Source organism: Elaeis guineensis, chromosome 12, assembly GCF_000442705.2.
Source record: "Elaeis guineensis isolate ETL-2024a chromosome 12, EG11, whole genome shotgun sequence".
NCBI lineage: Eukaryota > Viridiplantae > Streptophyta > Magnoliopsida > Arecales > Arecaceae > Elaeis > Elaeis guineensis.
The window spans coordinates 83,917,113-83,931,525 of NC_026004.2; the positions used below are offsets into that span (position 1 = coordinate 83,917,113).

The following is a 14,413-nucleotide window of genomic DNA, read 5'->3' on the forward strand; positions in this document are numbered from 1 at the left end:
ACTCCTCCACTATATAAGCATCCAAAATGCTACAAATACTTTGCTGTCAAACACTTTTCAACTTTAAAATTTATTCTTTAAGGCTTTTCCATGCTTCTTCAACCTTTCAAACTCATTTAGCTCTTACAAAATAATTTAACTACTCCAAGAATACACACTTATTAGTATCATATTTAAAAATTTTGTACTCATCAAAATCAATCCGTTAGATCAATGCTATAATATTCTAAAAATCTCAAAATTACAAATTTACTCTCCATTCAAAATATAATTTTATAAATGAAACATAAATTAATAACTAATTTATTTGCTTTCAAAATAAGATTATTTAAATGAAATATCTTGAAAAGATAGTTCAATACTTACCTTTATAGAAATAATGAATGGATAGATTCAATCAATCTTGAGAGGATCCTTCAGAACCTATTATCAAAATCATATTTTTATCAAAATTTAAGCATTAATATTTTAAGAATAAATCCTAAGTTTTGGCATCATCATGGGATTGATTAAGCAGAAGTGCTCAACATCCAGATCAATCCAACTGTACTGATGTCATTTCATCATGCTTGAACTAGGATACAGATGGTTTAAAGGTCATGGATGATTAAATCTGTAGTATCTGGCCTTGTTAAGGTGGCTGCAGGTATACTGTCTAGTAGCCATAGTCAGGATACTTTCATCGGAGTCCATCAAAGTCATTAAAAGAGAGTGGAGAAAGAAAAATAATATAGATAGAGAAGTATTCTAGAGAAAAAGTAGAGAGAGAAAATAGAGAGAAGAAGTGAGAAAGAAAGAAAGTAGGGAAAGAGAGAAACTCTCTCTCTTTTTCTTCCTTTTCTTTCTTCCCTGTTTTCTTGATGAAATAGGGAGGTACTCAACTTCCTTATTTCATCAAGAAACTATGGTGGCCATGGTTGGTGGTGGTGAAGGTCAGAAACAATGGTGGCTATTGATGGTTGGTGACAATAGTGGCCAATGGTAGAAACAAAAATCAAACTTCACTAAAATAGGATACTTTGTCCCATACACTAAGATCCATGGCCTTCCAACGATCGAAGCTCCAACCACATCTACAGGCCATCACAAGGGATGTGACCCAGGCCTCAACGATAAAAGTGGCTAATAAAATAATTAGAAAAGAAGAAATAAGGCTAGTATTCAAAAATAAAATAGGAAAAATCCAACTCAAAATAGAGTATCCAAAATCTGGATCAAAACATGATGATTATCCGATGATACCCCAGTTGATAATGGTAGCCTAAGAATGAAGGATGGTGAAAAAAAATAATTAAGGATTGAGAGTCTCTTACTGATTGATTGGCTCACTCAATTCAGATCTCTCAAAAAAATAGAAGAAGAAGAGGATTTTCAAAAATAGGGATTAAGTCCCTTTTCTTGCTCTTTTATTTTTTTAATTAATTAATTCTCCATCTTATAAACTGAGGTATATAGCTCCTATTTATAATAGTGAGATTTGTCCTTATATAATTCAAGTCTGATTCCTCTTCTTATCTTCTAAAAAGATATCTACCCTGAAACTATTTGGGTTGGACTCCTCTTCTTAGCTTAAATAAAACTAGATCTCTAAAAAGTATGATGAATATAAAAAAATCATGAAAAAATATTAAAATTTTATAGAAGATAAATCTCGACTTCTACATCAACTTTTTTTCTATCACTCTATCCAATTCTTCATAAATTAGAAGATAACTCCCACCAAAAGTTTTTCTAAAAAGGAAGGTTTTGATTTGACCAGCCTGTTTTGATACCTAAATAATGAAATTTCAGCTTGATTTAGCCCCATTAGATGCTATCCCAAAGTTATAGATCTTGAAAAGATATCTAATTTAAAAAAAAAAATCATCTCAATTGAGCATTGTATGACCAAATTATTATCTTCTAAAGTTTGGTATGTGATTCGACTTCTTGATGTAGTAGATCTTACTTTTTGATTCTATCTAGCTCTATTCATAGTAGCTAACATAATTCATATCAAGTTCTTGTAGTGATGAAAGTGATCTCCATCGAGTTTGATGATCCTTCTGGATATTCGTAGTGGTTAAAATAGTCCACATCGAGTCTAATGATCGGTCTGGATCAAAGTTCTTCTTATTTAGAGGATTTAGCTCTCACTAAATTAGATTTGAATGTGAAAAAATACCTACTTTTCCATCTCGTGGTGGAATCACTTAGCTTTGCTCAAAGATGATTTTTGGCCTTGGTCTTCTTTAATCTCTGATCTTGGCAAACCACTTGGTTTCTTCCTATGTCTCAACTTTGTAGTAGAGATGCTTCTGGCTATCCTTCCTCGCTATCGATGATATTTATGATGGCTCCTCTTTGATCTTGATCTTGTTTGATCAGCTGGTGGAACCATTGGATGAGAGCTTGATTGATTATGAGTAATATCAGCTTTTCGGACCATCATCACGAGCTTGCTGTAGGCATTAACAAGATGCTTCACCTAGACAGCAAATGTAAGATCTATGTTTCCTTGTGGCTTAGAAGTATTAATCATGAATTCTTTTCCATCCTTGATGCAATAATACTTCCTCTACTACTTGCAAAAGACTCCATCTCAATCTCAAATATACGAGCTCCATAGGATAACCTTGGCAGGCATCCCAAGATACAACTTCATAAGTTACTTCATCAATATATTTCTTAGTGATGGTGAACTTGAAGGTACATTGCTTGGTGATCTTCAATTCGTCATCCTTTTGAATCCAACTAAGAGAGTAAGATGTGGATGAGACTTAATTTGCAACCCAACTTTTGAACCAGATTTTTAGAGATCATATTCTTTTGACTTTCGAGATCTAGAATAGCCTCGATGATACTCTATTTCATCTGGATCTTTAAGTGGAAGAGTTCCTCACACACCTCTATATCTACCTCACTTGTTGTTTTAGGATTTCTTGCCATCAAACTCAATTTAAAGCCAGCTTACTCAAGTTTGGGTAGCTCCCCAACCTCCATAGCATTGAGGATCATCTTTCTTTTCTTCTTAGAATTGTCATCCTTTGACTTCTTCCTCTTCGGCTTTAATTCGGGTTGAAGCTTCCAATACTTATCCTTGATGTGTTTACAAAGGTTGTAGTAATCACAATAATTTTTTCGAGTTGTGTTGGCCTGCTTCTTGTCCGTCTCTCTCTTTTGACTAAATTTATCATTGTCTTTCTTTGATTTGTCACCCTTTTTGCCATCTCTAGGCCAATTATTTTCCTTGATCCCCGTGGCTGAATTCTTTAACTTTGAAGAGCTTCAGCTCTTTTTAGATGCTCTCATGGAGACCTCTAACATACTTCATGAAAACTGCAAGATCATCGATGGAGATCCTAAAGGAGATTACTTGCTTGTAGAACTTGATGGTGTAGTACTAGAAAGATTATTTATATTTTTGCGGTAAGTACTATCACTTGATCCACAGATCCTCATCATAGCCAACTAGATAAAATTGCCTCTTGTTAGGCTCTTGAATTTACTCCATGTCAAATTAGAAACATCATTATTTTTCATGTACAAATTTTACTATATGAGAGCATGGCTAGAAAACTTGAGATGAGCAAAAGTTATCTTCTAGATACTAAAATTTTCATAGACAGTAAAATAGGTTTCTAATTGGTCCAGCTAATATTTAGCTTTTCTGCATTAATAGTCCTGTCATACATAGGGATATCGATTCGAGTTTCAACTTTAAATGGCTGAAGAGAGAAAATTTTTATATCTTTGGGTTGTTCATCCTCTTTGCTAGATGGAGGATCTTCTTTGCAATCGAAGTTGTTGGCATTTTGTGCTTGCACTAAAGATATCGTTAATCTTGAGACAATTTCAGTGAGTTGGATAATCTTCTCCTCTAATTGTGTAAGATGCCCCTCCATCTCATCATCTATCAAGAAAAAACTAGTAGCCATACTTGCTTTTATCCTTTGATGTACTTGAAGCACAGATAGCTTTTCTCTAGATTATTTGTATTGGTTGCATGTCTGGACCGTGAACTAAGACCCTCACAGATGCTCTAATACTAACTTGATCCAATCAAGGAGAAAGAAGATTTTCTTCAACCTGCTTAACTCAAATCTCTCCAAGAAAAAAATAGAAGAGAAGAGGATTTTCTAAAGTAGGGATCAAGTCCCTTTTCTTTCTCTTTTATTTTTTTTCATTAATTAATTCTCCATCTCATAAACTAAGGTATATAACTTTTATTTATAATAATAGAATCTATTCTTACCTATTTTGAGTCAGATTCTTCTTCTTATTTCCTAGAAGGACATCCATGCTTAACTAATTTGGGTTCGATTGCTGTCCCTAGTTTAAATAGGATTAGATCTCTAAAAAATATGATGAATATAAAAAATCATAAAAAAATACTAAAATTCTACAAAAAATTGATTTTGTCTTCTACATCAATTTTGCTTTTTATGGCTCTAACTAATTCTTCACAGATTAGAAGATAACTCTCAATCAAAGTCTTCCCTAAAAAAAAAAGATTTTGGTTCGACTAGCCCATTTTAAGGCCTAAATGATAGAATTTTGGTCTTATTTATTCCCTTTAGGGACTATCCCAAAGTTCTAAATCTCAAAAGAATACCCAATTTCTTTTTAAAAAAATTATCTCAATCAAATATCATAAACCAAATTATCATCTTTTGAAGCTTGACATACAATTCAACTTTTTAATGTGATGGATCTTAGTTGTAGATTCTGTCTAACTCTATTCGTAGTGCCCAACATGATCTACATCAAGTCCTCGTAGTCGCAAAGTGATCCACATCAAGTCTGGTGATCTTTCTAGATATCTATAGTGATCAAAATGGTCCACATCAGATCGATGACCCTACTGAATCACTAACAAAGGCTCAGATAAAATTTTAAGGTGACAATGAGAACTTACATGGCAGCAATTGGAACGAAGAAAAGTAGGAAACGAAAGTTGATCAACGGAGATCTTCCATGGATCCTTGAGGGAGAAACCCAAGCCTTAAATGGGCGACTAATTTGAGGTGGAAAGAGATGCTCCTTCAAGAGTCTGTTTCCTGATCAGCAACCCCCAGAACGTGCTCTGGTAAGAATTCCTTGTTTTTAGGTTTGGGCTTGTGCTGTGCTTCTGGGCCGGTCAAATAGACCAAGCGCGGTTAATTTTGGGGCGCGGTTCATTCTCTCCGTCATATCCAAACGCAGTTTTGAGTACACTTAGAAGTTCTTAGTTTGCTTGGACCGAGAAAGGGTCAATTGGGACGGAGTTGAGTTTGGCCAAGTCAATACAAATGTGATGACAAAGATAACCTTCCAACAGGGATCACTTTGATGGAACTTTAGGTTTCATTAGCCATCTGAATTTAAGATATGTCATAGGTTTCACTGACCAATTTACATTTTGGTCAGCCCTTAAAGCAGTTCAAAGAGAGCTTCGAAAATATACTTGTTCGATATATTCAGTTGACTTCCCCTATATTTTCAGCGTCAATTCAATCCATCCCATAATATTCCCTTCTAATTACTAGTTGATCCACCAGCAAGGCAGATGAAATCTCTAGATAGATATCAGCAGACAGGTACTGCATCTTTTTTCATCCTCCATTTACAAACCATTAAGCTCAAACAACTGCATTTGCCTGAATTTGACCGTATGTATTGAGTATAAAACCAAGAACCATAAACAGACTAACCAATGCTAAGGCATATCAATCTGAAAGCAAGCCAACAAACACTGTGCCAATAAACACTAACTTAGGAGGGTATTGTACACGGCGTAATCTTGCGACGTCGATTCTTTTATTAGATTTTAACACAAGAAGGTCTATTTATATTAATACACTATGGTACTGAACATCTTATGCTTGACAATTGACAATTCAGCAAACTCAAAACAGATAATAATCTTCTGAAAGAACGATGAAAACTGAGCTGGCGTAGGTTGAGCTTATTCACTTCTCTTGATACTAAATATCATCAATCTATCAAATCCATGGCTATATGTAGTGGAGAAATACTTATTTCACCAGCTACAGGAAAGCAGCAGAGAGCACTTCTACTTAATTTATCTCCTCTCTCTTCAATTCATCTCTTGCACTACGCTGATGATCAAACTCCAGTAGTTCTCTTTCTGCGCCTCCCTGACCACAGCATCAAACAAACATTCATTATTATTTTGATTTTTTTTTTTCTCTTTTTTATCTTTATATTACCCAAGCATTTGAGAAAAGGAAGTAAGCCAAGCTAATTTAATGAATCACAAGCTATAAGACACTAATGTTATTTTGCTAAATGTTTATTCACAAGTTAATCATGAAATGCTTGTGAACTACTGAGTAACACATATACAGATATTTGATGATAAATTGTATTTCATCCCCCCAAAGAACAAAATAGAAAAGATTTGTCTCAAAAAATTTAAAAGAAAAATTGATGAATATGGTGCATTCTTCATAAAATCAGAGTCTCCACCATTGTTCAAATATGATCATTTTCTACAATTCCATTAATCAGCACCAAAGTGAACCTAAGAATTCTACATTGCTGATGACCTGTTGCTCAAAAGAACCGTTGCCGATAACCAAAGTGAATATGTGATCATGTATTTCTGAAACGATATTATTAATGCAGAAGGAGCTTACCGGTCGAGCCCTTGTTCCAGAGGACTTGAGTGTCGGTCGTGGAAAGGTACTGATCATCCAGACGTTTCCATGTCTTGATGGACTTAACCCCTTCCCATTCACCCTCTACTGTCTTCTCTAGGTATGCCGACACCACCCTTGCCCTCCTAGACCACCCGGCCTTCCCATAGGCATGGTATCCAAACCCACCAGCATAACAGAGCTGAATGCCGGTAAGCTCCCCACAAAAATCATTGAGGTGATCATGCCCTGTGAACACAGCTTTCACATCCCCAGCCTCCACCATGGTGGCAAAGAATCCAGAGTTAATTGATGCTGAGCTGATGCCTTCCTGTTTCACCCCTGTTAAGTTGGATGCATCAAAGCTGCTGTACTCTGGCAATGGAATGTGGAAGTACACGAGGCCCGGTGCTGGCTGCTTCTGTGCCTCTGGTCTGCTCGTATACCCTTTCTGCACAAATTCACCAAAAGATGACTCCTTTGGTCTGCGAACTGCTTAATGTTGAAGAGTGTTTTAGAATCGAAAAAAACGTTGTTTGCAATTTTGGTGGACAATGGCATGTAGCACTTTTGATTTTACAAATAGGACCCTCACTATTTACAATCAAATTTACACTCAGTTTTACTAGTTTTTATCCTACGGATTTGCGCTTCGCCAGCCACCCTACTTCAGTCAAATATTTGATTGATCATATTAGTTCTCTCCACATCATTTCTTTCCTATCATTTAGTTTGCTTAGATTTCTTCATTGCTATGCAGTAATCAATATGCATCCTTTTGTCAAATAGATGAGTAACAAGATGTAAGATATCCAGCTGCATGTTTGAAATCAATTAAAAGCTTACACCTAAGAAAAGCTTATGATAACCAATTATAGGGTCTCACTTGTAACGAAGATGATTTACCATGGTGTTTAGAGTATGGGAGATTTTCCTGTAGCTAAAGTTTACAGACGGCCTATATGGATGAGAAAAATAAGAGAAATCTTTTGAAATGGGTACCTGACATGATCTCTGAAAAGTGTTTAAAGAATGGGGGACATAACTAGAAATTTGAAGTTTGGAGAGGATCTCTATGATAAAAATTCAGATAAAATGTTTTGGTATGGGTACCTGGAGGTGGGAAGAGGTTTTCTGGAACCAGAGCTGCTGAGAGGGCTTGATCCAGCCATAGCCGGGGATGGAGGGAACGGTGGAGTAATCCCCACTGTCAATGAAGTAGAGGTTGAGCACCGACTTGTTGGCAAGTGCGGAGCCCTCCACACCACCCACCTCCAAGTTATAGTTCCCGAAGCCATCGATAACCACTCCATCTGGGTTGAGGCGAGAAAGGGTGTGAGGCATTCCCACAATGTGCTGCATTACACCCTCGCGGGACAGCGTCCCCTCCTGGTCATGGTTGCCGAGCACCGCTGCCCATGGAAGCTTGCGTTCGACTACTGGAGCATATGCCATGTCCAGTGATTTGGCCGAGTCGGTTGAGTCATAGCCGAAAATGTTGTCACCTGCTCCAGAACTCACAAGATGTTGAAATCCATGCAACCATGCATAAAAGGATTATGACCTTTCCAGAGAACTAAAATTGAATGAAGATGAACATCAGTATGGATGGTAATTTTAGCCGATTCATTGAATCCAGCGGATTTTATCCAACTCAATTAAAATATGGGGTGTGTATGGATTCTTAAAAAAAAAAAAAAAAGAAACAACATGGATTTCGGTTAGGTACGAATGGTGATATATCCCACCCTGAACTTGACTCAATACAACCTTACTTTAAATATCCCTTTTAAATTATAATTATTTTATAATATTTACATGATGAGTTATTTATCCAATCCAATTTGATCTTTCTTATTTATTCAACTTGATTTGATCCGTATCTCTACTTGATCTGACCTGACTCGAGGTGGATGTGGAATGGATATAGATATGGGATTTTTAATTATGGAGTGGATACAGGCTGATCTATCCCATACTCAATCCATTGCCATCCCTAAATACTACAGAACAAGGGCTAACTGAATAAAGTGTGCTTGAATGCTGCTACAAAATGGTAGAACCTATACAAAACTTAAACTATGAACAAGAAGTCTACAAAAATTGAACAAGAACTCAAAATACTAAACATAATCACTCCTAACTTATTTTTATTACAATTGAGAGTATTTTATTCCTATTTTTCTTATCATCATCATCATAACCATCATCAGTAAATTGATATGGCCATGCGATCGACTTCATCATTGACATCCAAAGCTCTTATTTTTCATGATAACGGATATAAGATTTGTTCCCAGCCCAATTTATGTTTGGTTATCTTTTTCATTAGGAAATGCCAGCAAGTATAAAGACAATTTCATTTTCAAACTGGCATGAAGGTTTGAGTTTTAGAAATTCTAGATTAACGTGGCGTTTGTAAAATGTCAAACTAAAAATTTATTACTCCCATAGTACAACAATCATTATTATAACAGAATAACAACTAAGTACTGACTATTATTTAAAAGAAAAATTGTTAACTGTACAGCATAACAGAAGGTTATTCCTGCAATCATCTTAATGGACGATATTTTAGACGGTCCTTAGTCACCATCCATGTCACTTTCGTGTGCATAGATGCAAACATATCATTTCAAAATGTGACAAAAACGGAAGACAGCGAAATCTTGAGATGCAATCCCTTATTTCCAAGTGTGAATGAGCTATTCTCAGGGAATCTGACCCAAGTTGCTATAAAGATTATGGTTAAGTTTTGATCTGCCCTTTTGTGATTTTGTCTCTAGTTTTAGGCCGTAAGCAAATGGCCTGACTAAATTCAGCAAGTCACTCCGGTAGAAGATGAGTAAATTACAAAAATCATTTTGGGATCAGAGATAAATTATATTTATATCCAGCAATTTGAAAAATCGATGCTTACTTCCTTAAAGTTTACTTTTATGTAACTGAACAATTCGTTAGACACATCTTTAATTTTAAATGGGATTCAAATGCCATGTCAGAAATAATTTCAAAATTAATCAAAAATAATCTTAGATAATACAACACTCACATAAGGATATAAAAAATTATGTATATCTTTTATGAGATAAATGATTTTATTAATATCATTAATTTAATTGAATGTAAATATATATTTTAGAAATTATTGGATATAAGTATAATAAATATAAATTTTATAAAAATTTATAATTTATTTTAGAAAGAAAGGAAGATTAACATAAGAGGAGGCCCCACAATCATTGTGGTGCAAATCGTGTGGTCAACAGTAACAGCAGTACGACACGCTTCTCGACGCGTGCGTCACGGTCCCCGTAATTATGATATTTTATAAACGACGCAGCGAGTCAAATCCTGAGGACATCGCTCTTGTTTTATTGCCTCGCAAGTCCACACAGCTTGTCTCGTCAAGGAGGAGGAAAAAATAATAATAATAATCAAATCAAATAAAATAAAAACCAAAGGCGCCTCATGAAATCTTCTATACGGATATACACGCTAAAGAACGGTCCAATTTCCAGCATAATCTATTAAATTCAAGCATATTCCAAATTATTTCAAATTAATCGAAACCATATATGATACCATCAACTGAATTATATAACCACATTAGAATATCTCAAACGTGATACAGCCGTCCGATTCGCACCAATCACAGCACAATCAGAAAAAGACCTCAGTTAGATTGAGAAGGGAAAAAGAAGGGAGGTCGAAGAGGAAAGAGGAAGGGAAAGTGAGCAATCAAAAGCACGAATTCGATTTAAAAAATTCAAGCAAGAGATCAAGAAATGGAGATCCAGGAGATCGATTACCGGTGAAGACGACGAGATCGGGGTTCTCGGCCTGGATGACACGGTTGATGAAGGCGGTGGTGTTGAGATCGGAGCAGGTCGGCATCTGCGCCGGAAAGACGTCCAAGCACGGCGTCGACCTCCCGTCGGCGTAGTGCATGTCCGCCACCTGAAGTATCTTGAACTCCCCCTTCGTCCCCTTGAACCGGAGCACACCGTTCACCGCCGCCGGCGAACCAGCTTCTCCTCCTCCAATTCGTCCTCTTTTCGAGAGAGTGGACCGCCCTTCTTCTTCGAAACATTCCACTGAGATGGCAATAATGGAGAGAAATAGTGGGAGGAGGAGGAGGAGAGGATGCTTGGGAGAAGCCATCTTGAGCTGTCTCTCGGCTTGGGGGGGATTACGTAGCAGTCGCCTGGCGACGATGATACGGTTGTAGTTCATTTATTGTTTCGTTGGTTTTTTTTGGACGGATGAGATGAAACCAGTGATGTGATTTTAGACCGGACGGATGGTGGACGTCGATTGGGTCTTCCCCTAGATTCTACCCGAACTCCAATCATGAAACGAGGTCTCAGCTGGCGGGCAAGATTCAGACTTGATCGTATCCGGCATATGAAAATCTAGCCGGCACAAGATACCATATTTTCTTGATTTATTTTCAGCCGTCCATAGTTGTGGTTATCCGAATTGTTTATTCAGTGGGACTAATTTGACTGGTAAAATCAAAACTAAATAAATGAAATGCGGATTGAAGCAAGTCCCTCGGGTGGAGCACTCGATGCCTTCACTGCTTTAAAAGCCCCACCTACCCATGGACTCGTACTCTTTTGAATTCAACAACCTTATTGAAGGAGTGCTTATAACTTCATCTACCCATTTGTGTAGCCTAACTGATGTTCACGGAATACATTTTTTTCACCTATATATTCAATATTTTGTATATTGATTGGATGGTCATGCTGAGCATAATTGCTTGGTCTAAACATAAAGATTTGGACTGACAAGTACAATGACATAGATGTGAGTCTAAAATAAATGTCAAAACATAAGTTTTTGTGCCAAAAATTTCTACAATTCATCTTAAAAAATTGGTGAGGTCCATCCTAATTGTTACATTAAGTTGGAAAAATTTGGATGTTAATTCAAAAGGATATGTTAAAATATATTTATAAATAAAAATTTCATAAAATATCCTCCATAATAAATCATATGGACTGCTTTTCATACCATGCTATGTTAGCAGGTTTCGAAATTCAAAACACAATAACGAGTGACAAAGTAGGAACAAAAGGAAGTAACCAGACCTTAAATGCCTCCAAGGCTATCAAAGTTGTTTCATCTCCCTCTCATCCTCCCACCAAGGCTATCAAATAAATTGAGCAACTTGAGTAGAGCACAATAGCAGCTTGAGAGAAGCTTGAACCAAACTTGCTTCTAAGCTGAATAGATTAAGCTTAAATTAACAAAACAAACTCAAACTTAATTTCGACCTGATCGGGCCAAAAATCAACCTAGCTCAACTTAATAGAATGCAAATATATTTATATTATAATAGTTATAATGTACATATGAAAATTATTAGATGTATGATCTAGAAAGCCAATTATTGACTGACACATTGTATTATTCTAAGACATATTTTTATACTTGATTTATTAAAATTAATAAAATAGATATTTTTCTTATCCATTCATGTGTAATATATCTGTGAATCATCCAAGGAGTTAATGAAAAATTATATATATTCTCAAGAATTGAGAATTTGAGATATGTGTCATTATAAATTAACTCCTGAATTACTTTCGATCATTGGAATATCATAGGGATGGTGATGGATCCATCAAGATCGATGCACGAATTACTTTTCTTTAGGATAGATAAGTCTCGAGTCTAAAGTATAATGATACTGGAGCAAGAATGCAAGTGATTGTTAGAGAACAATGGTACTGAGCATGATCAAAAATGAGAAGTCACTTAGATATCTACTCATTCGTCAGTGACTATCTCAATGCTGTAGTTATGTGAGTAGTTCTTTGACCTACGGTGCCTCGACTACTCACAGTGAGATTGCTAGAGTTTAACAATATATAAACATGATCCCTAGCTATTCTAAATCTTACGGTATTCGTTGACTGCAATAGATCCGCTGTAGGAGTAGAGTGTGTACTTATAGAGGATCTATCGGTCTTAGTAGTTGAGGAGTAGTCTTATATGATCTAAGAGGCTGAGTCTTGAAGTCTGTGGCCACAGCAATAATGAAAAAGAATTTTCATGAAATTCATGATTGAACTCAAGCTAGTTAAATCTAGCATACGATGGATGCTTAGAATTTGACGAATTTTCATGATCTGCATCCTGTTGAGACTCTCGATAGAAGAACTTGATCACATGGCAACTACACTTGGGGATTCAAATTTTTTTATTTTACTAAATTATCACTACATACTACTAGGCATCACTGGTGGATTGTGAGAACTCAGTAGAATTATTTTTGAATCAACGATTCTTGTTGGATTGAGTTGGAATCATTTCAATCCATCGAAAGAAGTTTCGATGGTACTTTGATAGAGATCATGGTATATCTCACTACCTGACAGAATAGAACTTGAAAGATCACATACAAAAGAAGCTTGATCTGATTAGTGGCTTAGGTCATAATCAAATTATCAATTGGATAGATAATTTGGATCAATTTATAAAAAATATAAATTTAGTAACTGCTAATTGTTAGCATAAGGGACTTAATTGTAAGTGTTGCAATATAATTGGATCTAATTAAATTATGGTTCAAATCTTAATTAATTTAAATTTAATTTAATTTAATTTAATTTGACTTAATTTAAGACTAATTGGGTTTAATTATCCAAGTTGGACTTGAATTTCAATCTTGATTAGACTAAGATTGATAGTATTTTCGAATTTGATTCGAATTGGATTCAAATTGGATTCGAATTGAATGTAATTTGAAACCAAATCAAAAAAAGATGCTTAAGCCCCTGATTCCTTGGGATCTCTCTCTATTTTGGTCGACTAAGAGGAGGGTGGGGCACTGAAAATGCTGCCCCTCCTCTTCATGTGTGTGAAAGGATGTGGAGGCACAAGTTGGCGCCTCCCCTTTCCCTTTGGATCTCTTTTTTGATAAGAATTGATTCTAATCAAATTCAAATTTGATTTAGAATCAGTTGGGATTAATCGTTATCAGGTTTGGATGTTGGGGAGTTTGTTTTGTGTGACAAAAAAAAAAGTGGGGCATGAAGGCTTGCTTGAGTTATTCCTTGATACCATAATTTTCATCTCCATGCCCCCTTCTCCCTTCTCCTCCTTCCTCTTCATGCCCCATCTCTTTCCAGATTAGATTTGATCTAGAGAGAGTTTAGAGAGAGAGGAAGAGAAGAAGAAAAGATTTTTTTCTTCTCTTCTAGGCATCCTGAAAAGATCCCATCAGATTTGCATAAAGAGTTCGAGCAGCCTTTCTTCTTCGAGTTCTAGAAGAAGATCAAGATTCAAGCCAAGAAACAAGACCTGCAAGGAAGCTAACACTCTAGGGGTCTTGATGTTTCGATTAGTGATCAGCTTCGTATGGATACTAGCAGAGGCCGGGCATGTGTGTGGCTTCGACAAAAATCTCGGACATCCGTCGGATCCGATCTGAATAAGAAGGAGGATAGCGATTTAGGGAATTGATCTTCCTTCTTTGATTTATTGACTTTAGATCTGTTATTATAAATTGATTTTAGTATATTAAAGATCTGTAGATGATTTAAATTTTAGATTTGCATGCTTATATGAAAAATAATTTTTCATACATGCTTTCACTAGGTTAAAGTAGTCTGAAAATTTTTGCATGCTTTAATTATCTAGAACTCCAACAGTGATATCAAAGCCATATTTTTTAACATATATAAAATAGATTTAGATTTGATTTCTCTTTAGATCTGAAAGTTAGTTTCAGATTTAGATTATTTATTTTGATTTGCTGATCTAAATCAGATCTGAAA

The 14,413-nt window shown here is 35.8% G+C and overlaps 1 protein-coding gene across 1 annotated transcript; it reads right to left on the bottom strand.

Annotated features, from left to right (window-relative positions):
- Positions 1-5,744: 5,744 nt before the first annotated feature.
- On the bottom strand, positions 5,745-10,871 carry LOC105054572 (probable inactive purple acid phosphatase 29). Its single transcript, XM_010936106.2, has 4 exons — positions 10,433-10,871; positions 7,734-8,125; positions 6,621-7,071; positions 5,745-6,119 (listed from the first exon to the last, which is right to left on the bottom strand). Exons 1-4 carry the CDS (start codon positions 10,854-10,856, stop codon positions 6,088-6,090), a joined length of 1,299 nt encoding a protein of 432 aa, XP_010934408.1. The 5' UTR covers positions 10,857-10,871; the 3' UTR covers positions 5,745-6,087.
- Between the last annotated feature and the right edge of the window lie 3,542 nt (positions 10,872-14,413).